Genomic DNA, 19,890 nt, shown 5'->3' with positions numbered 1-19,890 from the left:
TCTAACATTGATTTTAATAATCCTCCCAAAAAGCCCTTTCATTTGGCGTTTTTCCCGAAATATTGTAAATTTTACTATTTCATAGTTACTAGTGCTGGTAACTTTAACTAGTTACTAGAACTCTCTAAAATTGATTTTAATAATCCTCCCAAAAAGCCCTTTCATTTGGCGTTTTTCCCGAAAAATTGTAAATTTTACTATTTCATATGTACTAGTGCTGGTAACTTTAACTAGTTACTAAAACTCTCTAACATTGATTTTAATAATCCTCGCAAAAAGCCCTTTCATTTGGCGTTTTTCCCGAAAAATTGTAAATTTTACTATTTCATAGTTACTAGTGCTGGTAACTTTTACTAGTAACTAGAACTCCCTAACATTGATTTTAATAATCCTCGCAAAAAGCCCTTTCATTTGGCGTTTTTCTCGAAAAATTGTAAATTTTACTATTTCATAGTTACTAGTGCTGGTAACTTTTACTAGTAACTAGAACTCCCTAACATTGATTTTAATAATCCTCGCAAAAAGCCCTTTCATTTGGCGTTTTTCCCGAAAAATTGTAAATTTTACTATTTCATAGTTACTAGTGCTGGTAACTTTTACTAATTATTAAAACCGTCCAACATTTATTTTAAAAATCCATGCGACAAGCCCTTTTATTAGTTACTTCACTTGTGCACAAAAAAGCAGGCGTTGGCTCGAACAGCAGCAGTGAAAACAAGCTCAACGATTTTGAATCGGTTGAGCCAACAAGCTCAAGCTCCTCTGGAGGCATGAGCTAACGGGCTCACGAGGGAAAAAAAGAGCTAAGGTTTCTTCCAAATAAGAGCTTAGCAATACGAAGCTCCGGAGACAAAAACGATAGGAGCTTCGTCGATTGCTTTGTAAGCGGAGCTATGGAAATAAAGAGCTATGAAGCTCGCTCAAATGAGCTTAATTTTCAATCCCTGCCTACTATGGACTCCACAAGCAACTGCGGTCGAGAAGACTTAGCCCTCGCACGAAGTGTAACCTGTATATGACGCTCATTAGACCGGTTGTTCTCTACGGGCACGAGACGTGGATATTGCTCGAGGAGGACCTGCGTACACTCGGAGTATTCGAGCGACGAGTGTTAAGAACCATCTTTGGCGGCGTACAGGAGGACGGAGTGTGGAGGCGAAGGATGAACCACGAGCTCGCGCGACTCTTCGGCGAACCCAGTATCCAGAAGGTGGTGAAGGCTGGCCGGATCAGACTTGTAAACCATCGACATTTTTTCTGACAGTCGCACAGCCTGCTTTTATCAGTATCATTGTTCGCCACTCTGCAGCGCCGGGTGATGTTTGGATGTGTTGGTCGAACAATGTGGAATGATTATCTCGATTATCTACGCAAGAGGGATGAAAGTCAAACGACTAACCACAACAAAGATCCAAATTTCATTTGACATTTTTTTGCTCTCCGATCAAACGATTGCGCTCTCCACGATTGTCACGAACGATGTGTGGTGGTAGTCTCCGGAAAAATTCAAACGATGGTGACCACTTACAAGCCTGGGCCGGATACGCTGGGCGGGACATGTTGCGAGAATGCCGGACGACTGTCCTGCAAAACAGGTGTTCGCTACGAATCCGGTTGGAACAAGACGAGCGGGGGCGCAACGAGCGTGGTGGTTAGACCAAGTGGAGCGTGATCTGGCGAACGTGGGGTGCCCGAGAAATTGGAGAACGGTTGCCATGGACCGAGTGAATTATTGGAATTATGTTCGTCAAGTTATGTCGTGAGACGGTATAGTATGTAAATAAAATAAAAATAAATAATCTGTAGAAAGAGCAACTTCCGGTGATCACTGGAAGTGCTTGAACTGATATGTCAAGAAAAAAACTTACGCATTTGCTGTTCGGGTTTATGTGATCCGAGAGTTTGTGTACGTTTCCCTGCTCCCAACGGAAAAACCACGACAAAGATGTCATTTGTAAATCCCTACATCCTCTAACTGATTTAGTGTATTGAAATTGTTTTATAGCTTTCGAAATTGTGGAAAATAAACCTTTTCAAACATATATGGAGATAAGGGCATAATGGCTACCTTAAAGAAAACGCTTATTTAGGTTTAGGTTGCATTATTGTTTCGTGTTCAGACGCTTGAAAAGTCTATTTCCTAACGGGCTGAAACTTGAAAAACTAGATGAAAACGTTAAAAAATGCATTATAAAAAATTTTGCCAAAAGCTGAAATCCAGCCACTGTAGGGGCATAATGAGAAACCACCACCCCCCTCCCCCCTGAGGCAGTATAGGCACCATTAATCAGGGCACGATGAGCATTTTCTACCAGGGAATTTAGCAGCGAATTCAACTTAATGAAGTCAGGTAAGTCGTAGATTCATCAAACAAAGCAATAAGAAAATAATCTAGGTCACTTTGTAGAATACAAACAATGCTACTAGCCGTATAATGTAACAATCAAAAAAATCGATCATGAATTGTAAATGGAAAAAAACACCTCGAACAGAAATCGAACTCTAGTCTTTTGATTACCTCTCCGGCACCTTACCAATAGGCTAAATCGTCGGTCAACTAGTCAAGTTGTGGCTCTATAAATCAAATTTAATTCAATGCTAGATTCTACAGCAGAAAATGTTCATCGTGCCTCGATCAGTGTTGCTCTATATGCCTCGAGTCAACAAATTTAAGTAAAAACGTGTTTTAAAACTGATAAAAGTGAAAAATCTAAAATTTTATGATGGTAAAAATTTAGAAACAATGTGTACATCATGATGCAGTGCGCACATTATAGATCAAGGTTATTTTAAGATCATAAGAGCTTATTTCGTGATGCTCAAAAATTATAATATTTTCGTTACTTGAGAATCTAGCTCTTATTTTTTAAATATCTCTGTAAAGATGATAAGGAGATTCCTGTTTTTCTGAAAAATTCATGCTATAGGAAGTACGAAATAAATCCTCATGAAAATTTATTTAAGAAAATACGTACTTTTGTAGAAAAGAGTAGTGCTTATTATGCCCTGGGTGCTCGTTGTGCCCTTATCTCCCCTAACTATAAAAATTTGAGGGTCACATTGGAGTTTTTGCTGCTATCATGGAATTATCGGATTTTTTTACTATATAAAAGAGGTTAAATATTTGCTTTGTAGCGCTGTATCTCACTCTAAATTAACCCGATTTTCAAAAAAAGAATTTTAGTTTTATTTTGATAACATGATCATCATTTTCACTGAAAACACCTATGTTGTTAGCATAGCATAGCAGTAGGTGACTACACACATCTTGAATTGTCTCATACACGGTACAACCAATTAAGCCCAACACCAATTTTCACTGATTACACCTAGTTTCTTAAAATATTACTGTTATTCGTAATATAAGTACGAAAACAACAAAAAAAAATCGTATAAAATAAAATGTAGCTATGAGTCAGTCTCAGAACTTTTCCAAATATTGGAAAAAAATAGTTGAAGCGTGTAAAAACTACAACCGAAAGAGTACTGAAAAGTGAAAGTTATGTTCCTTAGCCCCTGTAGTTATGTAATTTTTGAAAAAAATGTAAAAAATAATTCATTAACGGAAAAATGGCGTTACTGAAAGTGATTTTTTCTTAAAGATATGACTAAAACAGGAAAAAGATATAAAATATAATCCAACTCTCTCCTACAGTTTATTCGTTCTATTTATTGGTTCATTTTTGTCATGGTCTAGTGGGAACATAAAAGTTAAGATACATTGATTACTCCACTCAGTTATCGATAAAACCATCAGGGCTTTTTTCGACCTGGTGTATTGCATGTCTAAACCTGTCTAAACAACACGAAAATGAGTTGACTTGAACGTGTTTCAGTTTGCTTTTTCTTTTGCATGACTACCGAGAACAACTTTGAGCTGGAATTCTCCATGCTTTCTCGTTTGTCCCGCCTTCAGTGCAGCGATGCTAATGCCCAATCAAACTTTTGAGCTTCACTGTACGGTAAGGACATTGTTACTTTATTATTCATCTTGAGCAATTCAAATCACTTGAAAGATTTTGCAAACTGCATTTATTATAAATCGCCGATTGGAACTATTGAAATAATCACATTGAGTAATCTATAGTTATATTTATATAGATGTGCAAATTACGCTTAGAGCTGTTACACTATTTGATTCGCGGCCAATCGATGCTGGATTAGAACCAACAGTAGCAAAAGAAAAAAATCGCCAAGCATTTACGGAAACCTGTTAGATTTTTTGGTGAGTACTAGAATCAAATAAGAATGATTTATATGTCTGTACCTGTCCAATGTAATCTGAGTATGCAGAAAAAAAAATTCGATGTCCTTAAAATATTGAAAATGAGGATGATTATCGCAGTGAGTGCTATGGAAACAAAAAAAAAACGTACTAAATCGATGTATTGATATGAAATACTGATAATGTAGAATGCTTGATAATTTCTATGCTCTGTCGGATGGAAAACGAATAACAATTATTCATTTAATGAGGAGTTGCACCGTGTTGATTTGATTTGATTGATTAATTTTATTCGAAAGGTTTGCTGTGTACATTCTCCTCTACACCCGTTTGAAGGTCTATTATGTGTCTCATGAAAAGTTACTATGAAGAATATTGGCAGATTTGATAGAACAATTTTTGCCCTTCTATTCATGTCCAACAAATTATGAAAAATCAGTGCTCCATTTATAAAAATAAATTTTTGCCGAATATGAACCCATAGGACTAGCAGAAGACAGACAAATAAATTTAAAAAAGAATTCCAACATAAGGTATCAAAGAATGATCTTTATAGTCAGAAGTCAGATAAGTATAATAACATTATAAAGCATGTGCAATTGAGAGATAACACATAGTAAATCAAGTATTTCGGAGGAAAAAGCTGATGACTATTTTTCTCACATAAAATCTTTTGGTCTAAACAGTAAAGTGTTGCATACATTTTGTATCCAACCTGACGTACCGTCATTTTTACAAGAGACTTCAATATAAAACAATATAAAGAAATACGGAAAAAAATCAACTCGGGGTATTCCACTATAAAATATATCCATATGTGAAATATTACGAATTTATTCAAACAGACATATACATACAAATTCATATAAATTGAAAAGATTCGGTTCCAATTTTTTTAAAATAAGCAACCCGCTTCATTGAAGTATATCGTTTTATTTCATTTAAAGTAAGATATAATCAAGAAAAGGCCATTTTCACATAAAATAATAAAAGACTGTTAATGAAAGGTTATTTAAAAGAACAAACTTTTAATCTGAAAACAATGAAGAAATTTCAACGAGTTGATCGCTGTCGTCATCAGTTTTCGCAGATAAGGAAGGGCCTGGCTTGAATAAATTGTCTAGCGTTGTTTGTCTATGTTTTTTTTTTCAATTCTTTGTAACAGAAAATGTCAGAGTTAATTTCTCAAGAGACTTTTGCAATACGTTCGGCGTTTGAATTGTTTACAAGAAGCACGATCATTCGTTGTTCGATGCATTAGCAAGCTTCCGACAAATGTTCGGATGCAGTGTGCTAGCAGAAAATCAGCGGACTAAATAGCGATTAGCGTTTTGTGCCAAACACTGAACTTTTGGATGTCAGCTGTTTAGATGCAACGGAATCTGTTTCTCCTTCAAATTCTGGTTCTGTTTCCAACTGTTTATATGTAGTTCTTTGCCAGTTTCAAGAGAATCAACGACATCACGTTCAACTAATTCTTGAAAATCGAGTCCATTTCCTCAGTTTAAAATGTATGTTTTATATTAGGAAGAACATCAATTTCAGCATCAGTTCTCTTGACACATTCTGGCCATGGTTTGGAGAAATGCTGAAATTTGTGATCATTATACCAAAAATATAATCTAAGACTGCAAATGCTCATTTTCTCGCTTGCTCGGTTTTTTCATATGCGATTGTTATGCAATAACATTAACTTATTAAATCATTAAAAAACATGTTAGGTTAAAATTTCAATAAATAATTTCACAAAATGTTTTTTTAAGTTATGATAGTTCACAACATCCATTGAACAGAAAGCAACATCTTTGAATATACCGTCAAATGGGGCATCATGCAACAGCAGGATTAGATGCAACATTTGTATACCACAACACTCATCCAATTTTAATTTCAATATTCTGAAATAAGGTTATCATTGAATGATTACAAATTGATGATGACATAGCTTTTAACACTGTGAAAGAATTTTTAAAATTTTTTGATTCTCATAAAAAAAAATCGAGCAATACATGTACAAATTTTTACATGTTTCGATGCCGTAAAACACTTTACTCAGTATGACTAAGGTTGCCAGATTTCCGGTTTTGCCCGGATAATTAAAACAAAATTTATAACCAGTCCGGCCCGGCCCGGTTGCCCGGATTTCAGTGAAAAATGTCCGTATTTTTTCATTTTTTTTGGTATATTAAACAAAAAAAAAACAAATTGTATTGTAATTTTTTTTTGTATTTATACCCAGTGATGGTAAATTTCGCCCGTCACGCTTGACCCGACTAGTTTTGTTTCATCAAACGACTGGCACTGTTCTCAATTGACGGAGCCTCACTACTCGCATGACGGATAAAGCACGACAACAATCAACATTTCTCCATCATCGACTGGTGAAGCTCCTACACAAGGTCAAAATTTCTCCTGAGAGTGACTGGCAAATCTCTTCACACTTTGGTCGGCTGTTGACGGCAGGTACAACCAACGATGCCACATTTTGATCGGTATTATCAGTGTATCTCTTTCTGTTATATTGAGACTTTTATGGGTGAGAATAAGATACAGTGATAATACCGATCAAAATGTGGCATCGTTGGGTACAACGTACAACTAATTGAACGACTTGCTGGCAGAGAGCAACAATAGCAATAAAAAACCGAAAACGGGCTTGCTGGCAGAAGCAACAATAATAATAAATTCTTTTCTTTTTCGTCTTCTGTCGTATTCGGCTTGCTGGCAGGAGCAACAATAATAATAAATGCGTTTCTTTTTCGTCATCGGTCGTTTGAATGCGATTGCTTGACTAGGTCATTCTTTTAGCTTCAAATGACTGGGGAATGAATGACTGGCAAACGAAGTGACTGGTCGTTAAGGAACAGTCAATAGGCGATGGAAGCGCTGACGAATTTGGGTGATGGTTTTGCGTTAGTGCAAGTGGGATGCAGCTATAATTTCACCCAACTTTTGACAGTTCTAAAGGCGTTTTTCTTAAGGAGGAAAAGAATAACTTTTCGCTTCCATCGCCCATTGAGTTTGACGGACCAAGAGGCTTCACAGTCACAGCTTCACGCCTCATGACGATGACTTTTGCCAAGCCTGTTTATACCTCCAAAACGAAATTTGTTTTGACTAGTTTTATGAAAATTATCATGTAGGTACGTTTTTTAAGGGGGGAGTAGGGTCTAACGGATAAAAAAAAACACCATTTTCACGAATTTTTTTTAGAGGATGCCTTTCGCACTTTCGAGGATGCCTTTTAGAAAACAGGATTTGCGGTGGACCCTGTATCTCAGTATCATCTGAAGTAAAAAAATCAGAGCAAAATATTTTTAATAGATGTTTTTCTGGACCCCAACGATTTTATTTAATTAAAAAAAAATTTATGAATTTTTTGTGGCTGTTTGAAGTAAAAACTACGATTTTCACAAAAAAATCCGCCAATTTTTATCTGTAAAATCTTCCCAAAGTAAAAAAAAAGAAAATCGTTGGGGTTTGGTATTTTATATGTAGGAAATATATTCCAAATTTGAAAAGAATCGGTGAAGTAGTTTTAAAATGACGATGTCCACTGACTTTAAAAATGTGCTTTCGAGAAAAACGCGTTTGAAGTTTCTGCCGCCGAATTCTTGCAGTATTAGATAAGAGGGGATAAAGGCCTATAATTTCTACAGTTTTGCTTCGATTGACTTGAAAATTTGACACAATATTCTTGAAATGTTTTACAATAAGAAAATAAAAAAGTGTTAGACCCTACTCCCCTCTTAAAGCCTAAAATACAATCTAAAATCTTTCGATGAGTTTCGATGAAGATTTTTTTTTCATTTTTTTCTTGATTTTTGTTGAGTAAATTCTGGGTTTTGACAAAATTTGCCCGAAAACATGGCTTTCTTCTGAATCAAACCTCTCCTTCCACGATTTTAACATTATCCGTCTGGATCGCAACGATTCTTATGGAGGGGTGCTTTTGGGGATCAATAAGCGCCACTCCTTTTATAGAATCCACCTCCCTTTATCAGGAGGAATTGAAGCTGTTGCATGTCATACAACTATAAGAGGTAAGGACTTATGCGTTGTCAGTTTGTACTGGCCTCATAGAGTTGCAGTGGATCGAAATCACCTAGAGGACCTGTGCTCAGTGCTTCCTGAGCCAAGGTTGATCCTGGGTGACTTCAATTCACATGGAACTGTCTGGGGAGAACAAATTGACGATAGTCGTTCTACTCTTATATATGACATTTGTGACAGTTTCAATATAAAAATTTTGAACACGGGTGAAAAAACACGAGTACCTAAACCTCCTGCAAGACCAAGTGCAATTGACCTCTCACTCTGCTCAAATTCACTATCATTGGATTGCCAGTGGAAGGTAATCCCTGATCCCAATGGTAGTGATCACTTGCCAATCAAAATTACAATCACCAATGGGGCCAGCACTTCAAATTCAACAAATATGGCATATGACCTTACAAGACACATCGACTGGAAAAAGTACTCGGACGAAATAACAGATGCCATTGATTCTATGAATGTTTTACCTCCTTTGGAAGAGTATCACTTCCTTTCACGTTTGATCCATGAAAGTGCACTTTGCGCCCAAACAAAACCCATCCCAGATTCACCTGTTCTTCGAAGGCCCCCAAATCCCTGGTGGGACCAGCAGTGTTCCAAGCTTTATAAGGACAAATCAAAAGCATTCAAAGATTTTCGAAAACATGGAACCCTCGTCCTTTTTGAATCATACGTTTCCCTTGAAAATCAGTTCAAAAAATTGATCAAAGGGAAGAAAAAGGCGTATTGGAGAAATTTTGTGGGTGGTTTAACAAGGGAAACATCCTTGAGTACCTTATGGAAAGTTGCACGAAGCATGCGTAATCGATCATCTACAAATGAAAGTGAAGAATATACACATAGATGGATATCCAACTTCGCACGGAAAGTCTGTCCAGATTCTACACCTGTGCAAAAAATAATCCGGAACGTGCCTTCTGATAGGTGTGGTCTGGATTCAAGCTTTTCGATGGTCGAATTTTCACTTGCGCTCCTCTCTTGTAACAATTCAGCTCCGGGAATTGATCAAATCAAATTTAACTTGTTGAAAACCCTTCCGGACGCCGCAAAATTTCGCTTGTTAAATTTATTTAATCAATTCTTGGAGAACAACATTGTTCCCCAAGAGTGGAGACAAGTGAAAGTTATCACTATCCAAAAGCCCGGAAAACCAGCGTCCGATGCGAATTCGTACCGTCCTATAGCGATGTTGTCTTGTATACGCAAATTGATGGAGAAAATGATTTTGTTTCGTTTGGATAAATGGGTAGAAGCAAATGGTCTCCTTTCAGATACTCAATTTGGGTTTCGAAGGGCGTACGCAAAACGTGAGCAAATGGCTTCAGTGTTTCTGGACATAAATGGAGCTTTTGATGCAGTGTCGATAGAGGTTTTGTCAGACAAGTTGCACTCCCGGGGTCTGCCTCCTCTATTGAACAACATCTTATACAGCTTGCTTTGTGAGAAACATCTGAACTTTGCTCACGGAGATATTGCAATTAGAAGAACCTCCTACATGGGTCTCCCGCAGGGTTCATGTTTAAGCCCACTTTTGTACAACTTTTACGTAAGTGACATCGACAGTTGTCTCTCTGAAGGCTGCACTTTAAGACAACTTGCAGATGATGGCGTAGTATCTGTAACAGGTAATACTGAGTCACATCTGCACAGACCTTTACAAGATACTTTAAACAGATTGTCATCCTGGGCTTTGGGGCTTGGAATCGAGTTCTCTCCAGAGAAAACGGAGTTGGTGGTTTTCTCTAAAAGCATAGACCAGCTCAACCACAGCTCCAACTTCTTGGCAGGACGATCACTCAATCGAGGTGTTTTAAGTATCTTGGGGTTTGGTTTGATTCCAAATGTACCTGGAGAGCACACATTGAGTATCTGAAGGGAAAATGCCAACAGAGAATCAATTTTCTCCGATCAATCACTGGCACCTGGTGGGGAGCCCATCCAGAAGATCTTTTAAAATTGTATCGAACAACTATCCTCTCAGTTATGGAATATGGTAGCTTCTGTTTCCAGTCGGCTGCCAAAACTCACCTCATAAAACTCGAGCGTATCCAATACCGTTGTCTTCGCATCGCTTTGGGCTCTATGCCCTCAACGCACAACATGAGTCTTGAAGTTTTGGCAGGAATACTCCCTTTGAAAGATCGATTTAATCTACTATCACTTCGGTTCCTCATCAGGTGTGAGGTCATGAACCCATTGGTGATCGTTAATTTTGAAAGGTTACTTGAGCAAAATTTTGATACAAGATTTATGTCTATATACCATGTCCTCATGTCAATGCAGGTAAACCCTTCTTCGTATTCTCCCGCTCGTGTTTGTAGCCCAGACTACGATAATTCTTCTGTCCAGTTTGATTTGTCTATGCAGCAGGAAATTCGTGGAATCCCGGATCCGCATCGTCCACTTCTGATTCAAAGAATTTTCGAAGCTAAATATAGACACGTCGATGCTGATAAAATGTACTTTACTGATGGATCACTTATAGAGGAATCAACAGGATTTGGAGTGTTCAACGAAATATCTAGCGCCTCTTTCTGCCTCGAGTCACCATGCTCTGTGTATATAGCAGAGTTAGCAGCAATTCATTGGGCTTTGGACAGTATCGCTTCAAGGCCAGTTGGGCACTACTTTATTGTAACGGATAGTCTGAGTTCTGTTCAAGCAATTCACTCAATAAAACCGGGAAAGCACTCGCCATACTTCTTCGAGAAGATACGGGATAGTTTGAGTGCTTTATCAAAACGTCGCTTTTACATCACCTTTGTCTGGGTTCCCTCGCATTGCTCGATAGAGGGTAATGAGAAGGCTGACTCTCTGGCAAAGGTGGGGGCAATGGAAGGTGACACGTATCAGCGTGAAATCGCCTTCAACGAATTTTACTTTTTAGTTCGAAAAAACTCTCTTGTCAACTGGCAGCGCAAATGGGACGAGGATGACAAGGGTCGGTGGTTCCATTCGATTATCCCAAAGGTAAGCCTTAAACCATGGTTTAATAGATTGAACTTGAGTCGGGATTTTATTCGTATATTTTCCCGTCTCATGTCTAATCATTGTTCCTTAGACGCGGTACTCTATCGTTTTGATATTGCTGGCAGCAATTTGTGTAGTTGCGGCCAAGGTTACCACGACATCGAGCATATTGTTTGGTCGTGCGAGGTCCATCTATTTTCTTTTCTTAAAAAAAAAGTGAACTAGAAGTAAGCAAACTATTGTAAAAAAACAAAAAGAGTTTGGCTCCTTAAAGACTAAAGGTATGAGCCGTTTCAAATAAAGAATTTACAAAAAAAAAAAAAAAATTTGCCCGGATATTGCCCGGATTTTTTATCGTCAATTTTGAAATCAAATGCCCGAATTTTACCAAGTTTCTATATAAAATTGCCCGGATACGTGCCGAAAATATATTGACAGTATATTGCTTTCATTATCCTCTACCAACACTTTTGGTGTATCAATATTTTTCGGACAATCACCAAATTTTTATAAATGAATATTTTTATAATTCACTTACCTGTCTGGAACAAGATTCAACAAAATGTAATTCAGAACTAAACCTCATAAATCTCGTTTCCATATGCTGGAATATGATTGTTTTGTATTACGCGATTGTTTACATTGAAATTTCATCCATCCTAAGATTCATTTGCATGATTTCGGCGTGTAGAATATTTTGTAGTATGTTTACCCCTAAATGTATGCAGCGATTTACGCTTTTTCCTTATAAAAATTTATGATAGAAAAAATGTAAAATCAAACTCGCCATTGAAGTTGAAAAGTGTTGCATGTGGCCCCAGTTGACGGTATTCAGTAATATCGTTCAAGTGGAATAATTTTACTGCGTCTTAATTTGGTTCGATATTCTAATGAAAAACGTCCGTTTTAGGATTGATATGATAAACCTTAAAACTAGATGTAGCACATAAAGTTAGAAAAAAAACTTATCAATGTTCGATATATGAGTTTGACAGAAAAATGCGTTCCCTGATTCATTATGTTGAACAACTCCAACAATTTAAATTTCATAGACAAAAAACTTCAAGCCCGCTATATATCTTGTTTTATAGCAACGTCATGTTTCGTAAACATATATAAAACACTGATGAGGGAAAAGTGGTCCTCTTCAAGAGATTTTTGAGTTTTAATATTATAAAAACACGTTGAACCCCCTTTTACTAACAGACTAAACCTAATGTTTCTTTACGATCGAAAGACTTGCGAATGAATCCAGCTTCTGTGAAAAAAATGTCGTTGTCCTGAAATACTACCAAGCTTAAAAAACACATTTAAGTTTTAATTGTTGCTTGAGTAACCTGCCTAGTGGTAGCGTGATTCATATTTTATTTCATCTTTTTTTCGGAGCATCACAAAAAAGCAAAATCTATGTCTTTCGGTACTTTTTGCAATAAATATTTGGTTTTTCAATGACAATTTTTTTTTTCGTTTTCTTGTAGATTGAAAACTCTATATTCTGATAAAAACAAAACAACTTTACGTAAAAATCGTTAGAAGTCCCTGAAAAAGTGTCATTGTATCAATAATTTTACCATGCCTCTTTTTGGTAAAAAAGATTCAGGAAAAAAGGCCAGAAAAGATCCTAAAGAATATGATAAACAACCATGCATCGAGGATAAATATACCATAAAGGAACTTTTAGGTACCGGCGCATTTTCTGAGGTTCGATTTTGCGAACTTCGCGAAACAGGCCAAGCTTTTGCTGTGAAAATAATCGACAAAAAAGCTCTCAAAGGAAAAGAGGATTCCCTCGAAAATGAAATTCGAGTTTTAAAGAGATTTAGTGCTAACAAATCAGATCCCAATGCAGATAAAAATATATTTACTCATCCTAATATCGTTCAGCTTTATGAAACCTATGAAGATAAAGCTAAAGTATATTTGATTATGGAACTTGTTACTGGTGGCGAATTGTTTGACAGAATTGTAGAAAAAGGTTCTTACACGGAAAAAGATGCATCTTGTCTTATCCGACAAGTTTTGGAAGCCGTTGATTATATGCACGAACAAGGGGTTGTCCATCGTGATTTGAAACCTGAAAATCTACTCTATTATAGTACAGCAGAAGACAGCAAAATAATGATAAGCGATTTCGGTTTATCGAAAATGGAGGATTCAGGTTTTATGGCAACAGCTTGTGGAACTCCAGGCTATGTAGCTCCGGAAGTTTTGGCTCAAAAGCCGTATGGAAAAGCAGTAGATATATGGAGCATAGGAGTTATTTCCTACATTTTACTCTGTGGGTATCCCCCATTTTACGACGAAAACGATGCTAATCTCTTCGCTCAAATACTCAAAGGTGAATTTGAATTCGACTCTCCTTATTGGGACGAAATCAGCGATTCTGCGAAGGATTTCATCAAGAATCTTATGTGCGTCAATGTAGAGAAACGGTTTACATGCAAACAAGCCTTGGCACACGCTTGGATATCTGGTAACGCAGCAAGTAGTAAAAATATTCACGGAACCGTTTCCGAGCAACTTAAGAAAAATTTTGCAAAATCTCGGTGGAAGCAAGCCTATCATGCAGCAACCGTCATACGCCAAATGCAACGAATGGCTCTAAGCAGCGGATCTTATGGACGAAGCTCTTCTCAGATAAGCAACACATCTGCCGAAACTTTAATTAAAACAGATGCAGCTTCTACAAGTAAATAAACTCTTCTAAATTCATATGTGCCGTTAAGCACTGTAGTCTAGATAGATTTCAACAAAGTTGTAGTTCTAATATGTACAAGTATGTAAGTATAATACATTTTGTGGTACCCTTTATTATATTCTCTCAACATCCTGTAAAATTCAAAAATGCATACATCACGTTTAACACACACAAACACACATTCATCTCTCATTCGTTTCATTTTTAAATCAAAATCGTTACACAAACCAAAGAGATATTTATTTCAGTTATAAATCATTATGTGAAAATTGAAGGACAAGGTATAGCTTGAGAAAAGAGTCGAGCTCAGCTAAATAAATAATTTGCAGGAAACATGCAACTGTACAAATACATATTCTCCCTGGCCTTGATATATTTAATGAGGGAGCAATGGGCTGTAGCTTCTTGTTTAAATTCAATGTGTTTGATAATACATTATAGCTGATAATTGCTATTTCAGGGCTGGTAGCGGTTTGACAATGAAAAAGTAGTGACTTTAGTGACCAAAATTTGAAAAAAAGTGACCAAATAGTGACTTTGAGGACCGAAAAAAGTGACCAAATTGTGAATATGTAGAACGAAAAAAGTACATTTAAGTAAATGAATGTTTCAAATTTTCGATAAGTCAAGAAAGTAAGAAATAAATTAGTTTCAAAAGAATTTCTAAGCAAATTTAAAATTAAAAAAATCTGAATTCTAAAATAAATGTCCAATCTTGTACAAAACTTACCATGAATAGATGTTAGGAAAATGATAATAATTGTTAATTTTTATTCATCTAAATTTGGAATTCTTTTCCTCATTTTCAACTAGAAGTTTGGTGAGAAATTCCGCTGTAATTTTTTAATTTGAACAAAAAATATTTAATCACGATTTAAAATATGAATTACCGATAACGATACTGAATAAAAAAATGAATTTTGAACAGAATTTATTCAATGTTCGATAGTTTAATTTAATTTGATAAAAAGAAGAATATATTTATAATTATTTGAAAAGTGCCAGTTATATAAGCCAGACATAAAACCTTTAATAAAGTAAAACCCTCCAGTTATCAAAATTTCATTTTCGAAACTTAAATAATAACTTCATCTTCAGCTACACTGACAAAGAAATGATAGAAAATGAGTAATTACTTGAATGATAGAAAAATTAAAAATAATGAGTTCAAAACTTTTGTTATTAATATTGAAAGCACAAATCAAATACAAAGTTAGTTAACACTGCGTATTAAAATTTATTTTTAAAGTTGCTACTTAGAACAATTTTTCAAACTTTTTAGATTAATTTAAAAATCTTGATCGATCCAAAAAACATGATTTCATATAAAAAATATTAATAAAAAGTTTTTAAATTTTCAATCGCAGGTTTTTAAGCTTTAAATTACAAGCTCTGAGTATTTTGTCTCTTTTGATAAAAATATTGGGTCCTGAAAGAACAGAAGGTTAAAATTATGTTTTATTATTAAAAATTTGGAGTTAAAGGCTTATGGTTGAAGAACACGAAAATTCAGAATTTAAAAACAAGGAAACAATTGTTAAAAATATGTCTTAAAAATTTAAAAAGTTCGATTAAAAAAATTCCGGCAAGTTTATTAGAAAATTGACAAAAACAGTACAGTAAAATTCGGTAAATTTATTTGAAAATTAAAAAAACAATATGGAAATAAAAAAGATTAGTTTTTAAAAACATTTCAGGAAGAGTTTTTTCAATAAACATGTTTCACTATAACCATTTTGATGCTTATTTTTTTTAAATTATTGATTTGGTAAATAGTGTATTAAACTAGAAATTTTGTCAAATTCGGCCGAACACATTTAGTTTTGGTGATAAAGAGTTTATTACTAGTTACATTACAAACATTGATAGATAACTGATTATGGAAAAATGTCATTACAAGTATTTTTAACATCACAGCAGAAAGTGCAAAAAAACTTGATTCTATTTAAAGCTCATCAATTCATATAAAACTTTTATTTTAAAATAATATGTTTTTGATTTGAGTTTTTGTAAAAAAAAAGTGCAGAAACTTCTCTAAAGATTTTTAATTATTTTCAAAAGTCATTTCAATAACAAAAGCTGATAGATATATTGCATACATATTTAGATTTGGGGAACCCAAATTAGTTGAAATTACCGTTTAAATTCATTGCACTTAAGAAAAATGTAAATTTTGTGGCCTTGTGTAAATTTTTAAAACCCTTTTTTAAGTATTTAGAAGAACAAAAAACACGAAATAAAATTGAGTATGAAATTGTTTTTTTTTAAGAATATTTCATATCCACATAACATTTGTTATGACAGAAAAGATTTTTTTAATAAAAAAAATGGTTCGTTTCAATCTCAATCTTAGTTACACTTCTTAATAAAAACCCATTCTAAAGACGAGATAGGGTTTTTGTATACCAAGTTTTGAGTTGCAATACAAAAGGTTGATTGAACTAAAAATTAAAATCTACAATCAAAGTTAGTGTCAATTCATGAACGTCAAATAATGTCGTAGATCGAAATGTCTCAAGCCAAGGGTGATTCATGCCGAAATTCCGCCGGAGGCGAAAAAAAATTCTGACTGACTGATCAAGTAATTTACCGTTACTACCGTCAATATTGACACGCACAATTCAAATTACTCTTTCATTGGTTTATTTTCGGTGAAAAAAGTGACTTTTGGTGATAAAAGTGACCATTTTTCGGAAAATAGTGACTTTAGTGACCAAATGATGAAAAAAGTGACTTTTTAGTGACTGACCCAAAAAAAGTGACTCTCTACCAGCCCTGCTACTTTCAAATAGTTTCGAAGGTCAAAAACTCCGATTGGCATGAATTTATATTGGAACAGATGCAGAGTGAATATTTCTTTGTGATGTTTCTTACCAAATAAGGCCGGAACAAATATCAATTTCTTCCTTTGTCACCTGAAAAAATCAAATTCTTCTTTTGTCATTCGCTAACCATCACCATTCGATTTTTTCGAAAATTCCAAACATTTGAATGAACGAAAATCGAACTTTAGAAGATGAGTATTATATCATATTTTGTATTTAATATGTATTTTTCCAATTTTCGATCAAAAATAATTCAACTTTTAGGTTTTTTAAAATGTAGATTGTATACAAGTTTGTTGCTTGCAAGCTTTTGTCCAATTTGTCCAAAACATTTGAATTATTTTTTATATCACCAAATTTAAAATCCTTTTTCAAAAAAGGATTTCAAATTTGTTCCGGCATCAACTGAAAGCTTTCAAACTATGCCACTACTTAGTTCGAGCTAAGTAAAAGCTTGCGAAGCAATTGCTAGTTTCGAATTCATATCACCTTATGATGAAACGGCAAGTTTCTAAACCATCCAACCAGTTCTGGTGGTCTTTTAGCTCTAAAACACACGCTTTTAAATCTAAAATATTTTCCAAGTTTGATTATAATAATGTACTTGACGCTGAACTCATTTTTTTTTAAATTATTGTAATTAACTAATACAACCGAAGATTTTCAATGAAATCCTAAAAGTAGAAAATGTCACACGGAAAATGTGGCACGGAATCCAAAAAAAAAATCTTACAAATATTCAAAACATGGGAAATTTAATTTAATTTAAATCATTAAACCCCTTAAAGCCAGATGAGTACATACATAAAAGTACTTTCGAGAAAACACTCCATATATTTTTCGCAGTTGTAGCTTCCATTCAAATATAAGATTAAAATATGAACCATCAATTTACTGTTTATTTGGTAACAAATCAACGGATCACATGTTGATCCCAATGATTAAATGGATACAAAACAATATAATAAAAATTTGTATTATTAATTCAAAAAGATAAAATACTTTACTTATCTGGCTTTTAGGTCGTCATTCTTTTTTTCTTCTTTTTTCCTTCACTGCTTTTATTTTAGACACAATGTTAATCAATTCATATTATCATAACCAAATTGTTATGCATATCAATTTGAACTGTAAGTACATTAACAGATTTTTATTTCATTGCAGGCGTGATCAGAATTCTGGTATGAGATAGCGAAGAAATAATATATTAACTGCAGAATATGATTCCGTTTATTGTGTAAAATTTTCCTAGAACGATAAATATAACAATAATGTTTCCTGTGTTTTCACATCGCATCTTATTTAAAATGAAAGAAAGTTCCACCGTTTTTTAATTTTTATTTTCAAATGTCACAATATTATAAATTCCACATGAATAAAGCAATAGAAATTGCTTTTACTATTTTCGAGCAGTTTCAAATACTTCGATAAGAATGTATAAAAAATATCATTGCAAATGTGCAAAGTAAATGTTTCTTCTAACGAGTTAATAGTAAACAAAGAGACGAAATGTCATGAATGGAATTTTTGATTTTCTGTCAGTGTCATTCAAATCTAGCAAAACCAAGCAGTCTTAAAGGCAGCCCAACAGCAGGGTTGCAAGCTCATTACTTTGAAAGGATCAGATGGCTCCCTTTTGTTTACTATAGTCTCTTTAGTTTCTTCGTTCTTATTTATATCTATTAAATGATATACGAAAAAAGTCGAATTTTTTTTTATTGGTATCGGATCAGCTTATCAGTGGTTGTGTCACAAATTCATTAAATCTTATTACTTACACGGATTCATCTCTCGCCCAACATCTGAGAGAATGCGGAGCAAGAAGAAATGCGCAACATGGTAAGTACTTAGGGGTCGTTCACTAATGACGTTAGCACATAAAAGGAGTGGGAGGGGGGGGGGGGGGGGGGATGGCTTTGGTGGATACCACCCAAGCAACCAAAAGTCGCGTTTTTACTTAACTCCGAACTCCGAAGTTCACATTTGGCTGAAAAAATGTTTTACGGGAACTTCAGGTGACTCTTGTCGCGTAAAAGTTACTCAGGAACTTCTATCGCCCTTTGAAAGGATAAACTATCCATAACGGAACTTCTAAGCGCATTTAATGGAACTTCTTTCAAGAAGCTTGATAACGTTCGCGTAACATTCTAAAACGCACCATTAAGATACTTGAAAGTGTTTTGAAGAACCTATATGGGAATTCTAAGCGACATGTCAAAAATGTCTTTCAAGAAGGTCGATAACGTTCGAGTAACATCCTAAAACGCACCATTAAGATACTTGAAGGTGTTTTAAAGAACCTATATGGGAATTCTGAGCGACATGTCAAAAATGTCTGTCAATTTCTTGTCATGGTATTTGATTTGTTTATATCTGTACTGATATTTACAAATGGAATTCAAGATTTTTTCGAATTTTTCTAATAAATGTTAAGATGTTCGAATAAATTTTTGATGATGCGAATTATTGTTATTATTCATATTGTGTACTGAAAGTCCTTCAAACGACATAAGGAACAAACTATTCAATCATCTCAACCTCAACCTCAGCCTATTTAATCACCTCAAATGATATTGAGTTTAAATACTAAATTACAATGGCAATGAACTATTGCTGGATCGGTCGAGAGGCTGGTGAGTTTCATTGCAATCTAGAGAGCAGCGGTTCAATTCCCTAAGCGTGTAAGCAGCTTTTGTAGACAAAACAATATAATTAAAACCAATGAGATGAACCATGATAGACCGGCAACCTAGCAATCTGACATCTGGTTGTCAGAGCATCTGTCAATCGGTTTTTTTTTCGGCGCGTAGAAGTTTCTTGACATTCTCTTAGAAGCTGAATAGCGTTCTCTACAGCCACCTAAACGAACTTGAAAGTAGCATTAAGAACTTAAATTTTGAGCTGATTAGTATTCCCTTCAGACACAAACGAGAGCTGGTTACCCGAATAGAAAAATACTGTTACCAAACAGTTACTACAATAGTTATACAATCATTTGGAACAGCGTAAAAAAACTTTTAAAAAACATTAACTGACATCGTAAAAAACATTCCACTTAATGTGAAGTCCAAAACGACGGTCTGTTGAATATGGCGTTAAGTTATGTTACTGTTTAA

The 19,890-nt window shown here is 34.9% G+C and overlaps 1 protein-coding gene across 2 annotated transcripts; it reads left to right on the top strand.

Annotated features, from left to right (window-relative positions):
* Nucleotides 1-3,990: 3,990 nt before the first annotated feature.
* On the top strand, nt 3,991-18,063 carry LOC129756088 (calcium/calmodulin-dependent protein kinase type 1). Of its 2 annotated transcripts, none has more exons than XR_008739390.1 (3): nt 3,991-4,225; nt 12,730-14,031; nt 17,939-18,063. XR_008739390.1 is itself a non-coding variant. In XM_055752840.1 (3 exons), exons 2-3 carry the CDS (start codon nt 12,824-12,826, stop codon nt 17,959-17,961), a joined length of 1,140 nt encoding a protein of 379 aa, XP_055608815.1. In that variant the 5' UTR covers nt 3,991-4,225; nt 12,730-12,823; the 3' UTR covers nt 17,962-18,063. The 2 variants fall into 2 exon arrangements, 1 of the variants encoding a protein (XP_055608815.1); XM_055752840.1 differs by having other exon boundaries at nt 12,730-13,940.
* Nucleotides 18,064-19,890: the final 1,827 nt, after the last annotated feature.

Source organism: Uranotaenia lowii, chromosome 3 (genome assembly GCF_029784155.1).
Source record: "Uranotaenia lowii strain MFRU-FL chromosome 3, ASM2978415v1, whole genome shotgun sequence".
Classification (NCBI taxonomy): Eukaryota; Metazoa; Arthropoda; class Insecta; order Diptera; family Culicidae; genus Uranotaenia; species Uranotaenia lowii.
Note: the sequence above shows the minus strand (reverse complement) of the source record. Positions and strands in the feature narration are given on the sequence as shown.

Coding starts and splice junctions, on each gene's coding strand:
- LOC129756088 (XM_055752840.1), top strand. CDS start 12,824: ATGCCTCTTTTTGGTAAAAAAGATTCAGGAAAAAAGGCCAGAAAAGAT. Junction 13,941..17,938: donor AACAGATGCAGCTTCTACAA/GTAAATAAACTC, acceptor ATTTCATTGCAG/GCGTGATCAGAATTCTGGTA.